The 14,495-nt window shown below is 58.5% G+C and overlaps 1 protein-coding gene across 2 annotated transcripts in view; it reads left to right on the top strand.

Moving 5' to 3' along the window:
• SHANK3 (SH3 and multiple ankyrin repeat domains 3) overlaps positions 1-14,495 on the top strand; it is a 253,022-nt gene that overhangs the window by 145,786 nt on the left and 92,741 nt on the right. For both annotated transcript variants that reach the window (XM_068168106.1, XM_068168105.1), the window contains exon 15: positions 2,516-2,591. In XM_068168106.1, the coding sequence (XP_068024207.1) occupies positions 2,516-2,591 (76 nt within the window). The remainder of the gene's footprint in view (positions 1-2,515; positions 2,592-14,495) is intronic.

The raw sequence follows: 14,495 nt of genomic DNA, 5'->3' as shown, positions 1-14,495 counted from the left end.
GGGCTCTCCTGCACCTTTCCAGCCCTTCAGGGTGCTGTTGCAGAAGGATCCCTGAGAAGAGGACCTGCAAAGGCTGGGCTGGGGACAGGTCCCTCAGTGCTTGGTGACCAGTTCAGAGGTGGCTTTCTGGGAGGACCTTGTGACAGCTGCAACCAGTGCTGCAGGCTGCCCTGCTGTGACCTCCTGGCCTGGAGTGCAGTCTGTAGCCCTTGGTGTTCCTGAGGAATGACTCCAGCATGGCCTGAGCTGGAACCCTTCCTGGCCTGCTGGCCTCCAAGTCACCCTGTGTGACCCACCTGGTGCTCAGGGGTAGGTGAGCTTCAGACCAGAGGAGTGAGGGAGCAATGCCCAGCCAGGGTCTGCCATGGCTGCAGCAAGGATCTGCCATGGCTCCAGCCTGGATGGGACTTCCCTAGCCTGCCTGGTGGGCTGTGCAGGAGGAGAGGCTGGTGGTGGTTGAACACCTTGGCTTTTATCAAAGCCATGGACACCCTCTTCTGCTGCTGGTTCCTACCAGCTGTTGGCTTCTGCCTGGGGTAGTGGTGGCAGGAGTAGGTGTGCAGCCCCAAGCAGCTTCCTTGGTAGCAGGACATGAAGCTGAAGGCCTTGGTCACAAGAGAGCTGCAGGAGGTGGAGCATTGGCTGTGGTGGTGATCAAGTCAACTTCATCAGCATCACCTTCCAGAGCTCAGCAAACCCCTCAGCTCCTGTGGGCCTGGAGCACCTTCCAGCCTTCCCTGCATAGCCACCATCCCCTCCAGCATGCAGGAGAGGGGGAGAGGTCCACTGACTTCTTCTGCCATGGCTTTAGGTGGTTTGATGGCCATGGGGCTCTTAGGCTGACATCTGGCCACCAGCAGCTTGGAGGTCTTTGCCAAGAGGAACAATTGTGTGAGGTGTTTGCCTCTGAGGGTGGTGAGAGCCTGGCCCAAGTTGCCCAAGAGAGGTGGGAGCACCTCTGGCACCATCTGAGTTGAGGTTGGTTAGGGGTCTGAGCTGTGGGCATTGAAGGTGAGCAGCATGGGAAGGCACCACCAGAGCTGCAAAGTCCTACCTGCAGTGCTGGGGCAGCTCTGGGGTCCTCAGCACAGCACAGACCGGGACCTGGTGGAGCAGGGCCAGAGGAGGCCACAGCCATGCTGGAAGCCCTCTGCTGTGGGGCCAGTCTGGGAGAGTTGGGGTTGTTCAGCCTGGAGAGGCCTTCTGGTGGCCTTTCAGTGCTGAGCTGAAAGCTGGGGACAGAGTTCTGAGCAGGGGTGAGGGTTTGGCACTCAGAGAGGAAGCTTCAGAGTGGAGAGAAGGGAGAAATGTTTGCCCCTGAGGGTGGTGAGAGCCTGGCCCAGGCTGCCCAGAGAGGTGGGAGCTGCCCCATGCCTGGCACCATCCCAGGTGAGGTTGTCTGGCGCTGTGAGCAGCCTGCTCTGGTTGGGGATGTCCCTGCTGCCTGCAGGGGGTTGGACTGGAGGGTATGGAGGTCCCTGAAGCATTCCATGCTCTGGCTCAGGAGCAGTGCTGTCCCTCATGCCACAGCTACAGGAGCTGTCCACACTCACCCTGGGAAGCCTTGCTGCTGCCTCAGCTTTCTTCTGCTCCTTGGGGACTTGCTGTGCTCCAGGAGCTTCCTGGAGATGTTTCTCCAGAGGGATCCTTGCTGAGATCCTAGCTAGGACCTCTGGCCTAGAACTCCTGCTGTGAGGGTCCTCATCTCTCCTCGCTGTGGTTGGGCCTCTCCTGGATTCCACTAGAGGCAGCTGGTGGTCACCAATGCTTTCTGGGCTGTGGGGGCAACCGAAGCAGAGGTCCTGCTTCTTGGAGCAGTCAGGCTCCATCCCTGCCTGCCTTGTTCTTCATAGCTGTAGTGGGCAAGCCCCACTGGCAGGAGGTCAGAGAAGGAGGCCTGCGGGTTGCTGGGGTTTGGTTTAGGGAAAAGTCAGCTCTCAGCCAGGGTTTTGTTGAGTCTCTCCTTCAGCTAAAAACCTTCTTCAGGGCAGAGTCCACTTAGATGCCCTTCAGGCCTCTGAAGTACACCAGCCCTGGGAGGAGGACTTGAGGTGGTGGCAGCCAGGGCTTGTTAACCTGAGCTGGTAGCAAGATAAGGAGCAAAGGCCAGGGCTGACCAAGGATGTTCTGCAGGGCATGGCTAGTGGTGGCCCACTAGGCTCTCTTGGTGAGCAGAGGCCATGCTAGAGGAAGGAAGGTGGACAGAGACCTTCCTGCAAGGGCTTGGGCTCATCAGAGATGACCTGGGTGGTGCTTCTGGAGCTCCCTTTGTGGCTCCAGCTCCATAAGCCACTCCAGGTGAGGGGAGCAGACAGGGTCCCTTTCCCCTCTCCCGTTCTTTCCCCTCTCCCGTTCTTTCCCCTCTCCCTTTCTTTCCCCTCTCCCTTTCTTTCCCCTCTCCCTTTCTTTCCCCTCTCCCTTTCTTTCCCCTCTCCCTTTCTCCCCCTGGGCAGGGGCCTTCCTCCCCCGGGCAGGGTGCCTGCAGCTCTGAGTGCTGCTGTCTCTCCTCTTGCAGAGACCCGCGAGGACAGGACCAAGCGCCTCTTCCGCCACTACACTGTGGGCTCCTATGACAACTTCACCTCTCACAGGTAGGCTTCCAGCTTCTGGGCTTAGGGAAGGTCAGGAGGAGCTTCCCTGACATGGGGCAGGCATCTCCTGGGTCTGCCAGAGCAGCTGGTGTTGGTCCTCTATAGCATGGGAAGGGGACTCGTGCGGTGGTTTTGGTGGAGTCAGTGGCTGAGGGCTGGGGCAGGGCAGCCTGGCTCAGGTCTTGGGTGAGGAACCAAACGTTCTGGAGAGCTGCTGGTGTGCTCTGGGAGCTGTGGTGGAAGCTGCAGCTCTGCTCTGCAAGGCTGGACACTGCCCTGCGAGGGATGGCAGTGGGACAGATGCCACCTACAGCCTGGTGGCAGCGCTGGGCATGCTGCTTGGGGGGTCAGCAGGCATCTTCTGGTCTGTGGCAGTGGAGCTGACTCACCTTGGCATAGAGCCCAAGCTTTGGGAGGCTGGGCACAATCCCTGGGGACTGGGCAGGAAAGCAGGAGAGATGGTACTGGGGTGTGGTGGGCCTGGAATGCAAGTGGCTGCTGGATATGCTCAAAGGAGCCCGGGATCTAGGAATGAGTCTGATGGGGCTCTGGACCGAGCTTTGGGGCCGCTGGGGCTGCGGACCGAGCTTTGGAGCTGCTGGGGCTGCGGACTGAGCTTTGGGGCCGCTGGGGCTGCGGACCAAGCTTTGGGGCTGCTGAGGCTGCTGGCCGAGCTTTGGGGCCGGTTGGGCTGCGGACCGAGCTTTGGGGCTGGTTGGGCTGCGGACCGAGCTTTGGGGCCGGTTAGGCTCCAGACCGAGCTTTGGGGATGCTGGGGCTGCGGACCAAGCTTTGGGGCCGGTTAGGCTCCGGACCGAGCTTTGGGGCTGCTGAGGCTGCGGACCGAGCTTTGGGGCTGCTGAGGCTGCAGGCCGAGCTTTGGGGCCGGTTAGGCTCCGGACCGAGCTTTGGGGCTGCTGAGGCTGCAGGCCGAGCTTTGGGGCCGGTTGGGCTGCGGACTGAGCTTTGGGGCTGCTGAGGCTGCGGACCGAGCTTTGGGGCCGGTTAGGCTGCGGACCGAGCTTTGGGGCTGGTTGGGCTGCGGACCGAGCTTTGGGGCTGGTTGGGCTGCGGACCGAGCTTTGGGGCCAGTTAGGCTGCGGACCGAGCTTTGGGGCTGGTTGGGCTGCGGACCGAGCTTTGGGGCCGGTTAGGCTGCGGACCGAGCTTTGGGGCTGGTTGGGCTGCGGACCGAGCTTTGGGGCTGGTTGGGCTGCGGACCGAGCTTTGGGGCTGGTTGGGCTGCGGACCGAGCTATGGGGCCGGTTAGGCTGCGGACCGAGCTTTGGGGCCGGTTGGGCTGCAGACTGAGCTTTGGGGCCGGTTAGGCTCCAGACCGAGCTTTGGGGCTGCTGAGGCTGCGGACCGAGCTTTGGGGCTGCTGAGGCTGCGGACCGAGCTTTGGGGCCAGTTAGGCTCCGGACTGAGCTTTGGGGCTGCTGAGGCTGCAGGCCAAGCTTTGGGGCCGATTGGGCTGCGGACCGAGCTTTGGGGCCGGTTGGGCTGCGGACTGAGCTTTGGGGCTGGTTGGGCTGCGGACTGAGCTTTGGGGCTGCTGAGGCTGCGGACCAAGCTTTGGGGCCAGTTAGGCTCCGGACCGAGCTTTGGGGCCGGTTGGGCTGTGGACCGAGCTTTGGGGCCGGTTGGGCTGCGGACCGAGCTTTGGGGCCGGTTGGGCTGCGGACCGAGCTTTGGGGCTGGTTGGGCTGCGGACCGAGCTTTGGGGCCGGTTAGGCTCCAGACTGAGCTTTGGGGCTGCTGAGGCTGCGGACCGAGCTTTGGGGCCAGTTAGGCTCCGGACTGAGCTTTGGGGCTGCTGAGGCTGCAGGCCGAGCTTTGGGGCCGGTTGGGCTGCGGACCGAGCTTTGGGGCCGGTTGGGCTGCGGACCGAGCTTTGGGGCCAGTTAGGCTCCGGACTGAGCTTTGGGGCTGCTGAGGCTGCAGGCCGAGCTTTGGGGCCGGTTGGGCTGCGGACCGAGCTTTGGGGCCGGTTGGGCTGCGGACCGAGCTTTGGGGCCAGTTAGGCTCCGGACTGAGCTTTGGGGCTGCTGAGGCTGCAGGCCGAGCTTTGGGGCCGGTTGGGCTGCGGACCGAGCTTTGGGGCCAGTTAGGCTCCGGACTGAGCTTTGGGGCTGCTGAGGCTGCAGGCCGAGCTTTGGGGCCGGTTGGGCTGTGGACCGAGCTTTGGGGCTGGTTGGGCTCCGGACCGAGCTTTGGGGCCGGTTGGGCTGCAGACTGAGCTTTGGGGCCGGTTGGGCTGCGGACTGAGCTTTGGGGCCGGTTGGGCTGCAGACTGAGCTTTGGGGCCGGTTGGGCTGCGGACTGAGCTTTGGGGCTGGTTGGGCTGCAGACTGAGCTTTGGGGCCGGTTGGGCTGCAGACTGAGCTTTGGGGCCGGTTGGGCTGCGGACCGAGCTTTGGGGCTGGTTGGGCTGCGGACTGAGCTTTGGGGCTGGTTGGCTCAGGACTGTGCTTGGGGGCTGGTGGGCATCAGGATTATCCTTGCGGACTGGTGGGCATCAGGATTATCCTTGCGGACCAGTGGGGCTCAGGACTGAGCTTGGGGGCGGCTGGGGCTCAGGACTGTCCTTGGGGGCTGGTGGGGCTCCGGATTGAGCTTTGGGGCTGGTGGGGCTCAGGACTGTCCTTGGGGCCTGCTTCGGCTCAGGACTGTCCTTGGGGGCTGCTTGGGCTCCGGTCTGTCCTTGGGGGCTGCTGGGGCTCAGTGTTGTCCTTGGGGGCTGCTTGTGCTCAGGACTGTGCTTGGGGGCTGGTGGGGCTCAGGATTGTCCACCATGCCCCAAATGCTGCAGAGAACCCCCAGATGCTGTGTGCTGGGGTCCCTGGTTGCTCTTGGTCTTGAAGATCAGGAACTGGGTAGAGGTTGGTGGAGCAGTCACAGTTCCCCTCCTTGAGCAGCAGGAGCACTGTTGGGTGGGCTGGCACCAAGGTGGGCTGAGGAGCAGTGCCTGCTGAGCTGGGTTGGCTTGGCACACAGGAGGTGCCATGCACCAGCAGCACAGCTGTGAGGTGCTCTTGCCCATCAGAGCCTTCTCAGCTTCTCCTCATGGCGCTGACACCACCCTGACATCACTGTGAGAGCATCTTGAGTGCTGAGGCCTTCCAACACTGGGCCCAAGGCAGGTCAGAAGGCAGCTGGGTTTGCTTAACCTGGAGGAGAGGAGGCTCAGGGAAGACCTTCTTGCTGTCTACAACTACCTGAAGGGAGGTTATAGCCAGGTGGGACTTGGTCTCTTTTCCCAGGCGACCAGCACCAGAACAAGAGGACACAGTCTCAAGCTGTGCCAGGGGAGGTTCAGGCTGGAGGTTAGGAAGAAGTTCTTCCCAGAAGGAGTAATTGGCCATTGGAATGTGCTGCCCAGGAAGGTGGTGGAGTCACCATCCCTGGAGGTGTTCAAGAGGGGATTGGATGTGGCACTTGGTGCCATGGTTTAGCAGTCATGAGGTGCTGGGTGACAGGTTGGACTTGATGATCCTTGAGGTCTTTTCCAACCTTATTGATTCTGTGATTCATCACCAGTGGCCTGCTGGGTTCCCTGGCCATCAGATGCCTGGGCAGGGAGAGGATGAGGGCTTGCAAGGCTTCCACCATGGGTGACCTCACCCAGCAGCTCCTCTCTGGTGCTGGGGACAGACCCAGTGTCAGGAAATGTTGGGTGACAGGTTGGACTTGATGATCTCTGAGGTCTTTGCCAACCTGGTTGATTCTGTGATTCTATGATCCAAGCACAGTAGTGGTGGAGGAGGGTCACTGGGGGTCCTGGGTGAGGAAGCAGTGGCCAAACACCAGCAGAACAGCCCAAGAGCCACAGAGCTGGAACAAAGAAGTGGTGGCATTGCCCCAGCAGTGGTGGGGTGGACTTCTACTCAGGAGGAGGGGTTGGGGCTTGCTGTGACTCCAGGCCAAACCTTCAAACCAAACTGGATTTGTGGGATTGTTAGGGAAGGAAAAAACCCAAAGGGCCAGCCTGGGAAACGTGGTCCTGGCACTCTGAGCCCACCTCTGGAAGCCTGCTGCTGGCTTTGGCCCTTCAGGTCAGAGGAACTCAAGGAGCTGGCAGAGCAAGCAAACGGGCTGAGAGCTGTGGAGCATCTACTGCAAGAGGTGGGGCTGGAGTCCTGCAGGATTGTGTCAGGAGGGTGGAAAGTCTCTTCTGGAGCCAGGCACCTGCCTCTGCTGGCACTCCTGAAATAGTTCAAGCTGGAGAAGACCTTTAAGATCCAAGTCCAACCCTTAATCCAGCACTGCCAGGTCACCAGCTGAGGGAGCCTGGCCTGGGACAGGAAGACAGGGGATCCTCTCAGATCGACTCCAGAAGACAGGGGATCCTCTCAGATTGACTCCAGAGGACAGGGGATCCTCTCAGATCAATTCCAGAGGACAGGGGATGTCCCCAGCTCCATCCCAGAGGACAGGGGCCCCTCACAGAACCACTTCAGAGGACAGGGGATCCTCCCAGCACCATTCCAGGGGACAGGGGATCCTCACAGAACCACTCCAGAGGACAGGGGATGTCCCCAGCTCCATTCCAGAGGACATTGGATCCTCACAGTTCCATCCCAGAGGACAAGGGATCCTCACAAATCCACTCCAGAGGAATGGGGATCTTCACAGATCCACCCCAGAGGACATGGGATGCCCTAAATCCACTCCAGATGAAGCCTGTCCTGAGACAGAAGGAGCAGGGATCCCCCAGCTCCACCCCAGTGGAATCCTGTTCTCAATCTGCTTGGGTCAAGCGCTTTACAGCCTGCAGTACTGAAACCTTCTGTGCTCAGCAGGGAAGAGCCTCAGGGTAGGCTGAGGTTGGCTATGAAGTAAAATTTCTGGCCCTTGAGTGTTAGAATAGAATAGAAAAGAATTAAGCAGGTTGGAAGAGACCTTTAAGATCATCAAGTCCAACCTCTCACCCAGCACCATCTAATCAACTAAACCATGGCACCAAGTGCCTCATCCAGGCTCTTCCTGAACACCTCCAGGGATGGTGACTCCACCACCTCCCTGGGCAGCACATTCCAATGGCCAATCTCTCTGTCTGGGAAGAATTTCTTCCTAACCTCCAGCCTAAACCTCCCCTGGAACAGCTTGAGACTGTGTCCTCTTGTTCTGGTGCTGGTTGCCTGGGAGAAGAGACCAACTCCCACCTGGCTACAACCTCCCTTGAGGGAGTTGTAGACAGCAAGAAGGTCTCCCCTGAGCCTCCTCTTCTCCAGGCTAAGCAACCCCAGCTCCCTCAGCCTCTCCTCACAGAGCTGTGCTCCAGACCCATCCCCAGCTTTGTTGCCCTTCCCTGGACACCTCCCAGCAACTCAACCTCCTTCCTAAACTGAGGGGCCCAGAACTGGACACAGGACTCAAGGTGTGGCCTAACCAGTGCAGTGTACAGGGGCAGAATGACTTCCCTGCTCCTGCTGGCCACACTGTTCCTGATGCAGGCCAGGATGCCATTGGCCCTCTTGGCCACCTGGGCACACTGCAGGCTCATGTTCAGCCTACCATCACCCAGTACCCCCCAGGTCCCTCTCTGCCTGGCTGCTCTCCAGCCACTCTGACCCCAGCCTGTAGCACTGCATGGGGTTGTTGTGGCCAATGTGCAGAACCCAGCACTTGGATGTGTTCAACCTCATGCCCTTGGACTCTGCCCATCTGTCCAGCCTGTCCAGGTCCCTCTGCAGAGGTCTACCCTTGTAGAGCAATGTTCTGAGTTGGATTTGGTGATCCTGGAGGTCTCTTCCAGGCAGAATGTTTGTGTGAGTCTGTGACTGCACAGGATGAGCAGCTTGTGCCCTATGTGGCACAGCTGGAAGGGGCAGGACTGAAGCAGAAGATGCCTCAGGATTAATTTTTGACCGGGATTTAACCCAGGGGGGATTAAACAGAGCAGGGAACAGAGATTAGAGCCTGGAGAGCACAGAGGCCATCTGGATCAACCTCCCTGAGGGGCACAGCCTTGGAGGAGGTGCTGAGCAAGGGATTGCTGCTCCTGGACCCTGTGACCCAAATGTGTTGGCATAGGGAATGTGGGGACAGTGTAGGCCAAGAGGGGTCTCCAGAGGTTCCTGGAGCACAGCAGGGCCCCAGCTAAGACTCAGAGCTTCATGGAAGGGGTTGGGTTGGAAGGGATCTTCAAAATCATCCAGTTCCAACCCCCTGCCATGGGTAGAGACATCTCTCACTAGAGCAGGTTGCTCATCTGACCTGGCCTTGAATGAAGAGGTTAGAGGTCCCACAGCCCCCTTGGGCCCAGGTCCCAGCCTCTGTTTCCAGGCTGGAAGGATTTTCTTGTAGGGGCTTTCAGCAACCTAGTCTGGTGGGAGGTGGCCTTGCTCATGGCAGGGCTTGGAGAAGTGGCTGGCCATTGGAATGTGCTGCCCAGGCGGGTGGTGGAGTCACCATCACTGGAGGGGTTTAGGAAGAGCCTGGATGAGGCACTTGGTGCCATGATTCAGTTGATCAGATGGTGCTGGGTGATAGGTTGGACTTGATGATCCCAAAGGTCTTTTCCAACCTGGTTAATTCTATTCTCCTCTCTTCCCTCCTCTCTTCCCTCCTCTCTTCCCTCCTCTCTTCCCTCCTCTCTTCCCTCCTCTCTTTCCCCTTCTCTCTGGAAGGTCCATTCCAACCCTATCTAGGATTCTGTGGTGTCATGGGGATGTCTTTGGCTTCAGTTTGTGTCTCTTCTTGTCCCAGGGCTGTGCAGCTCCCAGAGTCTTCTTTTCTCTCCTGTAGAGTAGCTGCAGGTAGCATGGAGATATCCACCACCTCAGCCTGCTCTAGTTGCAGATGTCCCTGCTGACCACAGGGGGGTAGGATTAGATGACCTTTGCAGGTCCCCTCAGCTTGCACCAGTCTCTGAGGGACAACTGTTCTCTAGGTCGTGTCCAGGGGTCACCTCTCCTGGCAGCATGGTCAGAGCTGGTCCTCTCCCCTCAATCCCAGCACCTCTGCCTGTGCTGGGCACCAGGGTCTGCTATGGGGCACCTCCTCTGCTCCTGCCTGACCAACCTGATCTCCTTCTATGCCCCGGTGAATGTGGGGCAGGCTGTGGATGTAGTCTACCTGGACTTCAGCAAGGCCTTTGACACTGTCACCCATAGCAAACTCCTGGCCAAGCTGTCAGACCTTGGCTTGTACAGGAGCACACTGCATTGGGTTAGGAACAGGCTGGAGGCTGAGCCCAGAGAGTGGTGGTGAATAGTGCCACATCCAGCTGGCAGCCAGGCACTAGTGGTGTGCCCCAGGGATCAGTGCTGGGCCCTGTGCTCTTTAACATCTTTATTGATGATCTGGATGAGGGCATTGAGTCCATCATCAGCAAATTTGCTGATGACACCAAGCTGGGGGCAGGAGTTGATCTGCTGGAGGGTAGAGAGGCTCTGCAGAGGGACCTGGACAGGCTGGACAGATGGGCAGAGTCCAAGGGCAGGAGATTGAACACATCCAAGTGCCAGGTTCTGCACATTGGCCACAACAACCCCATGCAGTGCTACAGGCTGGGGTCAGAGTGGCTGGAGAGCAGCCAGGCAGAGAGGGACCTGGGGGTGCTGGTTGACAGCAGCTGAACATGAGCCTGCAGTGTGCCCAGGTGGCCAAGAGGGCCAATGGCATCCTGGCCTGTATCAGGAACAGTGTGGCCAGCAGGAGCAGGGAGGTCATTGTGCCCCTGTACACTGCACTGGTTAGGCCACACCTTGAGTCCTGTGTCCAGTTCTGGGCCCCTCAGTTTAGGAAGGAGGTTGAGTTGCTGGGAGGAGTCCAGAGAAGGGGAACAAAGCTGGGGAGGGGTCTGGAGCACAGCCCTGTGAGGAGAGGCTGAGGGAGCTGGGGTTGCGTAGCCTGGAGAAGAGGAGGCTCAGGGGAGGCCTTCTTGCTCTCTACAACTACCTGAAGGGAGGTTGTAGCCAGGTGGGGGTTGGTCTCTTCTCCCAGGCAAGTAGCACCAGAACAAGAGGACACAGTCTCAAGCTGCACCAGGGGAGGTTTAGGTTGGATGTTAGCAAGAAGTTCTTCCTAGAAAGAGAGCTTGGCCATTGGAATGTGCTGCCCAGGGAGGTGGTGGAGTCACCATCCCTGGAGGTGTTCAGGAGGAGACTTGACAGGGTGCTTGGTTGCATGGTTTAGTTGATTAGGTGGTGTTGGGTGATAGGTTGGACACGATGATCTCAAAGGTCTCTTCCAACCCGGTCTATTCTATCCTATTCTCTGCACTCTGCTGTACCAAGGCTGTGTGTGCCAGGTCCACATGGGGATACACAAGCAGGGCTGCTTCCTGATGCTTCATTCTGGGTCTCCTCCAGCTCTTTTGTGGCTGGGTGCCTCTGAGGCAACCTTCCTTTGGTCTTCTCCATCCTGCAGCTGCTTTCTGGGCTGCTGTTGCCCCAGCAGTCCCCAGTGCTGTTGGTGCAAGACTAGTGTCAGCTGGCTGAGCTGCTGGCACCTGCCCAGCTTTGAGTTACCATCCAGGAGACCAGCAGCAAGTGGGAGCTGGATCTTGTACCAGCTGCTTCTGGCCTTCTTCCTGCTTGTGACTAAGGAGCAAGCCCAGAAGAAGCAGAGCTCCAGGCAGGGCTCAGCAGGAGCATGGAGAAGGGGAGGGATGGCCTAGCAGGGGCAGCCCTGCAACAGGGATTTGATGCTTAGAGATGGAGAAGGTGGATGGGTCTTGGACAGAAGAATTGTGTCAGGTGGTGGCAGCTGATCTGCAGAGGTCCCAGGCTCTGGTGTGCTGCACGTTGAGGTGTTTGCAGCAGCAGCCCCATCTGGGTGGGAGAAAGGGACTTGCATTGGGTTGGTGCAACCTTCATCTGCATAGCAGCAGAGGGGAGAGGGGGGAGATAAGATCTACTGAGGAGGCTTTGCTCTCACATCAGCATAGCCTTCAGAACAGCCCTCAAGAGCCTTTGGGGCAGTGCTGTCTGCTGGGACCACTTCCCTCTGTCAGAGGGAGCTCTGATGAGCTTAGAGGTCTTCTCCAGCCTGAATGACTCCCTAAGAGCAGGAGGAGGTGCTGTAGTGAAAGCACTGAATGCTTTGGCTTGGAAAAGCCTTCTGAGACCCAACCCAACACCCCCATGGCCATCAAACCATCAATGCCAACCATCAACCCAACCCCACCATGGCCATCAAACCATGAGGCCATCAATGCCAGCCATCAACCCAACCCCACCATGGCCATCAAACCATGAGGCCGTCAATGCCAACCATTAACCCAACACCATCATGGCCATCAAACCATCAATGCCAGCCATCAACCCAACACCACCATGGCCATCAAACCATCAATGCCAGCCATCAACCCAGCAGCACTATGGCCATCAAACCATGTCCCCAGGTGCCATGGCCACACATTTCTTGACCCATCTCCAGGGATTGTGACTCCACCACTATGCTCATGCTCTCCCTTGGTGGTTCTTGTGCTGGGGTCCTGTGCTGGACCACTCAGCTCTTCTGCAATGTAGGATTTCAGAACTGGGGAAGCTCCATGGCCTGTTTTGGAGAAGCAGTAGGAGCAGTGATGATGTGATGAGCTGATGGAGGAGAGCACAGCCAGCATGAGCTGCTGAGAGGTGCCCAGAGGTCATCTCCAGCCTTCAGAGCTTTAATTAAGCATTGAAGGACACAGTACTCAAGGTGTGGCCTAAGCAATGCAGAGTACAGGGGCAGAATGACCTCCCTGCTCCTGCTGGCCACACTGTTCCTAATGCAGGCCAGGATGCCATTGGCCTTCTTGGCCACCTGGGCACACTGCTGGCTCATGTTCAGGCAGCTGTCAATCAGCACCCCCAGGTCCCTCTCTGTTTGGGAGCTCTCCAGCCACTGTGACCCCAGCCTGTAGCTCTGCATGGGGTTGTTGTGGCCAAAGTGCAGCACCTGGGACTTGGATTTGTTGAATGCCATCCTGTTGGACTCTGCCCATCTGTCCAGTCGGTTGAGGTCCCTCTGCAGAGCCCTTCTGCCCTCTAACTGACCAACATCTGCCCCTAACTTGGTGTCATCTCAAATTTGCTGATGACTGACTCAATCCCCTCATCCAGATCATCAGTGATCATATTGAACAGGATGGGGCCCAGCACTGATCCTTGGGGCACACCACTAGTGCCTGGCTGCCAGCTGGATGTGGCACCATTCACCACCACTCTCTGGGCTCAGCCTCCAGCCAGTTCCTAACCCAGCTCAGAGTGCTGCTGTCCAAGCCATGGGCAGACAGCTTAGCCAGCAGTTTGCTGTGAGTCTCCATCCCTGGAGGTGTCCAAGAGGGGATTGTGTGTGGCACTTGGTGCCATGGTTTAGCAGTCATGAGGTGTTGGGTGACAGGTTGGACTTGATGATCTCTGAGGTCCTTTCCAACCTGGTTGATTCCATGATTCTGTGAGAGCTGGTGGAGCTGCTGGGCACTCAGCACCTCACCTGAGACTGAAGTTCTGCTGTCTCCCCCTGAAGGCCCTGGAGGTGCTGACGAAACATGTGGCCATGGCACTTTGGGCTGTGGAGGTGGTGGCTTGGTGGCTGGGCTTGGCTGATCTCAGAGGGCTTTGGCAGCCCAAGCAATGCTGCCTGCTGGCTTCCTGCAGGGCTGCCCCTGGGAGAGGCTCCTGCAGCCACGTGGGCTGCTCTCAGCAAGCATCAGCAGGGCAGCAGCTGATGACACGTGGTGGAGGATGGGAGGAGATGGGAAAGCAGCAGCAAAGGCTCCTAAAAATAGCCTTAGACTTCTTGGAAGGTCCCTGGCATGCAGCTGGTTGCTGGATCTGAGCAAGGAGACTCCAGAACAGCTTCAACAGCAGCCAGCGAACCTCGGTCCGAGCCTTGGGTGACTCAAAGCAGGCTCCAGGCCTTGGTCCTCTTCTCATCTGGGGGAAAGGTTTGAAGGGGGTTGAAGCTCTTCAGCTCATGGAGGGGGAAGAGGGAGATCTGCCAGAGCTTTATGGAATGATGAGTAGGCAAGGAGAAGGTGCAGGGGGAACAAAGATGATGGCTCACACAAAGGGATGAGGTGGCACTGGGTGGGATCAGCAGGCAGCCAGATGCAAATGAAGCTCAGCAGTTGTCACCCTGCAGGTGATTCAGTGCTGGGCTTTCTTCTGCTGAGCTCCAGGGAGGCCAAAAAGACAAAGAGGCTTGGGAATGGCAGCAGGGAAGACACTAAGGGGTCGATTTGTGGGACCAAGAGACGTTGTGAGCTCCTCAAGGGCTCCACACATGGTCCCAGCTGAATGTGGCACCAAAACCTGCAGCAGGAGAGCAGCAGAGCTGGGCTCTGGGCTTGGAAGCTCCAAAGCTCCACATGCACCATGGCCACCATGATCTTGGTCCACTGACTTCTTCTGCCATGGCTTTAGGTGGTTTGATGGCCATGGGGCTCTTAGGCTGACATCTGGCCACCAGCAGCTTGGAGGTCTTTGCCAAGAGGAACAATTGTGTGAGGTGTTTGCCCCTGAGGGTGGTGAGAGCCTGGCCCAAGTTGCCCAAGAGAAGTGGGAGCACCTCTGGCACCATCTGAGTCGAGGTTGGTTAGGGGTCTGAGCTGTGGGCATTGAAGGTGAGCAGCATGGGAAGGCACCACCAGAGCTGCAAAGTCCTACCTGCAGTGCTGGGGCAGCTCTGGGGTCCTCAGCACAGCACAGACCGGGACCTGGTGGAGCAGGGCTGGAGGAGGCCACAGCCATGCTGGAAGCCCTCTGCTGTGGGGCCAGGCTGGGAGAGTTGGGGTTGTTCAGCCTGGAGAAGAGAAGGCTCCAGGGAGACCTTCTGGTGGCCTTGCAGTGCTGAGCTGAAAGCTGGGGACAGAGTTCTGAGCAGGGCTGTTGTGCCAGGAGCAGGGGTGAGGGTTTGGCACTCAGAGAGGAAGCTTTAGAGTGGAGAGAAGGGAGAAATGTTTGCCCC

Source organism: Melanerpes formicivorus, unplaced genomic scaffold (genome assembly GCF_026170545.1).
Source record: "Melanerpes formicivorus ecotype bairdi unplaced genomic scaffold, bMelFor1.0.p_v2 SCAF_132, whole genome shotgun sequence".
Lineage (NCBI taxonomy): Eukaryota > Metazoa > Chordata > Aves > Piciformes > Picidae > Melanerpes > Melanerpes formicivorus.
Note: the sequence above shows the minus strand (reverse complement) of the source record. Positions and strands in the feature narration are given on the sequence as shown.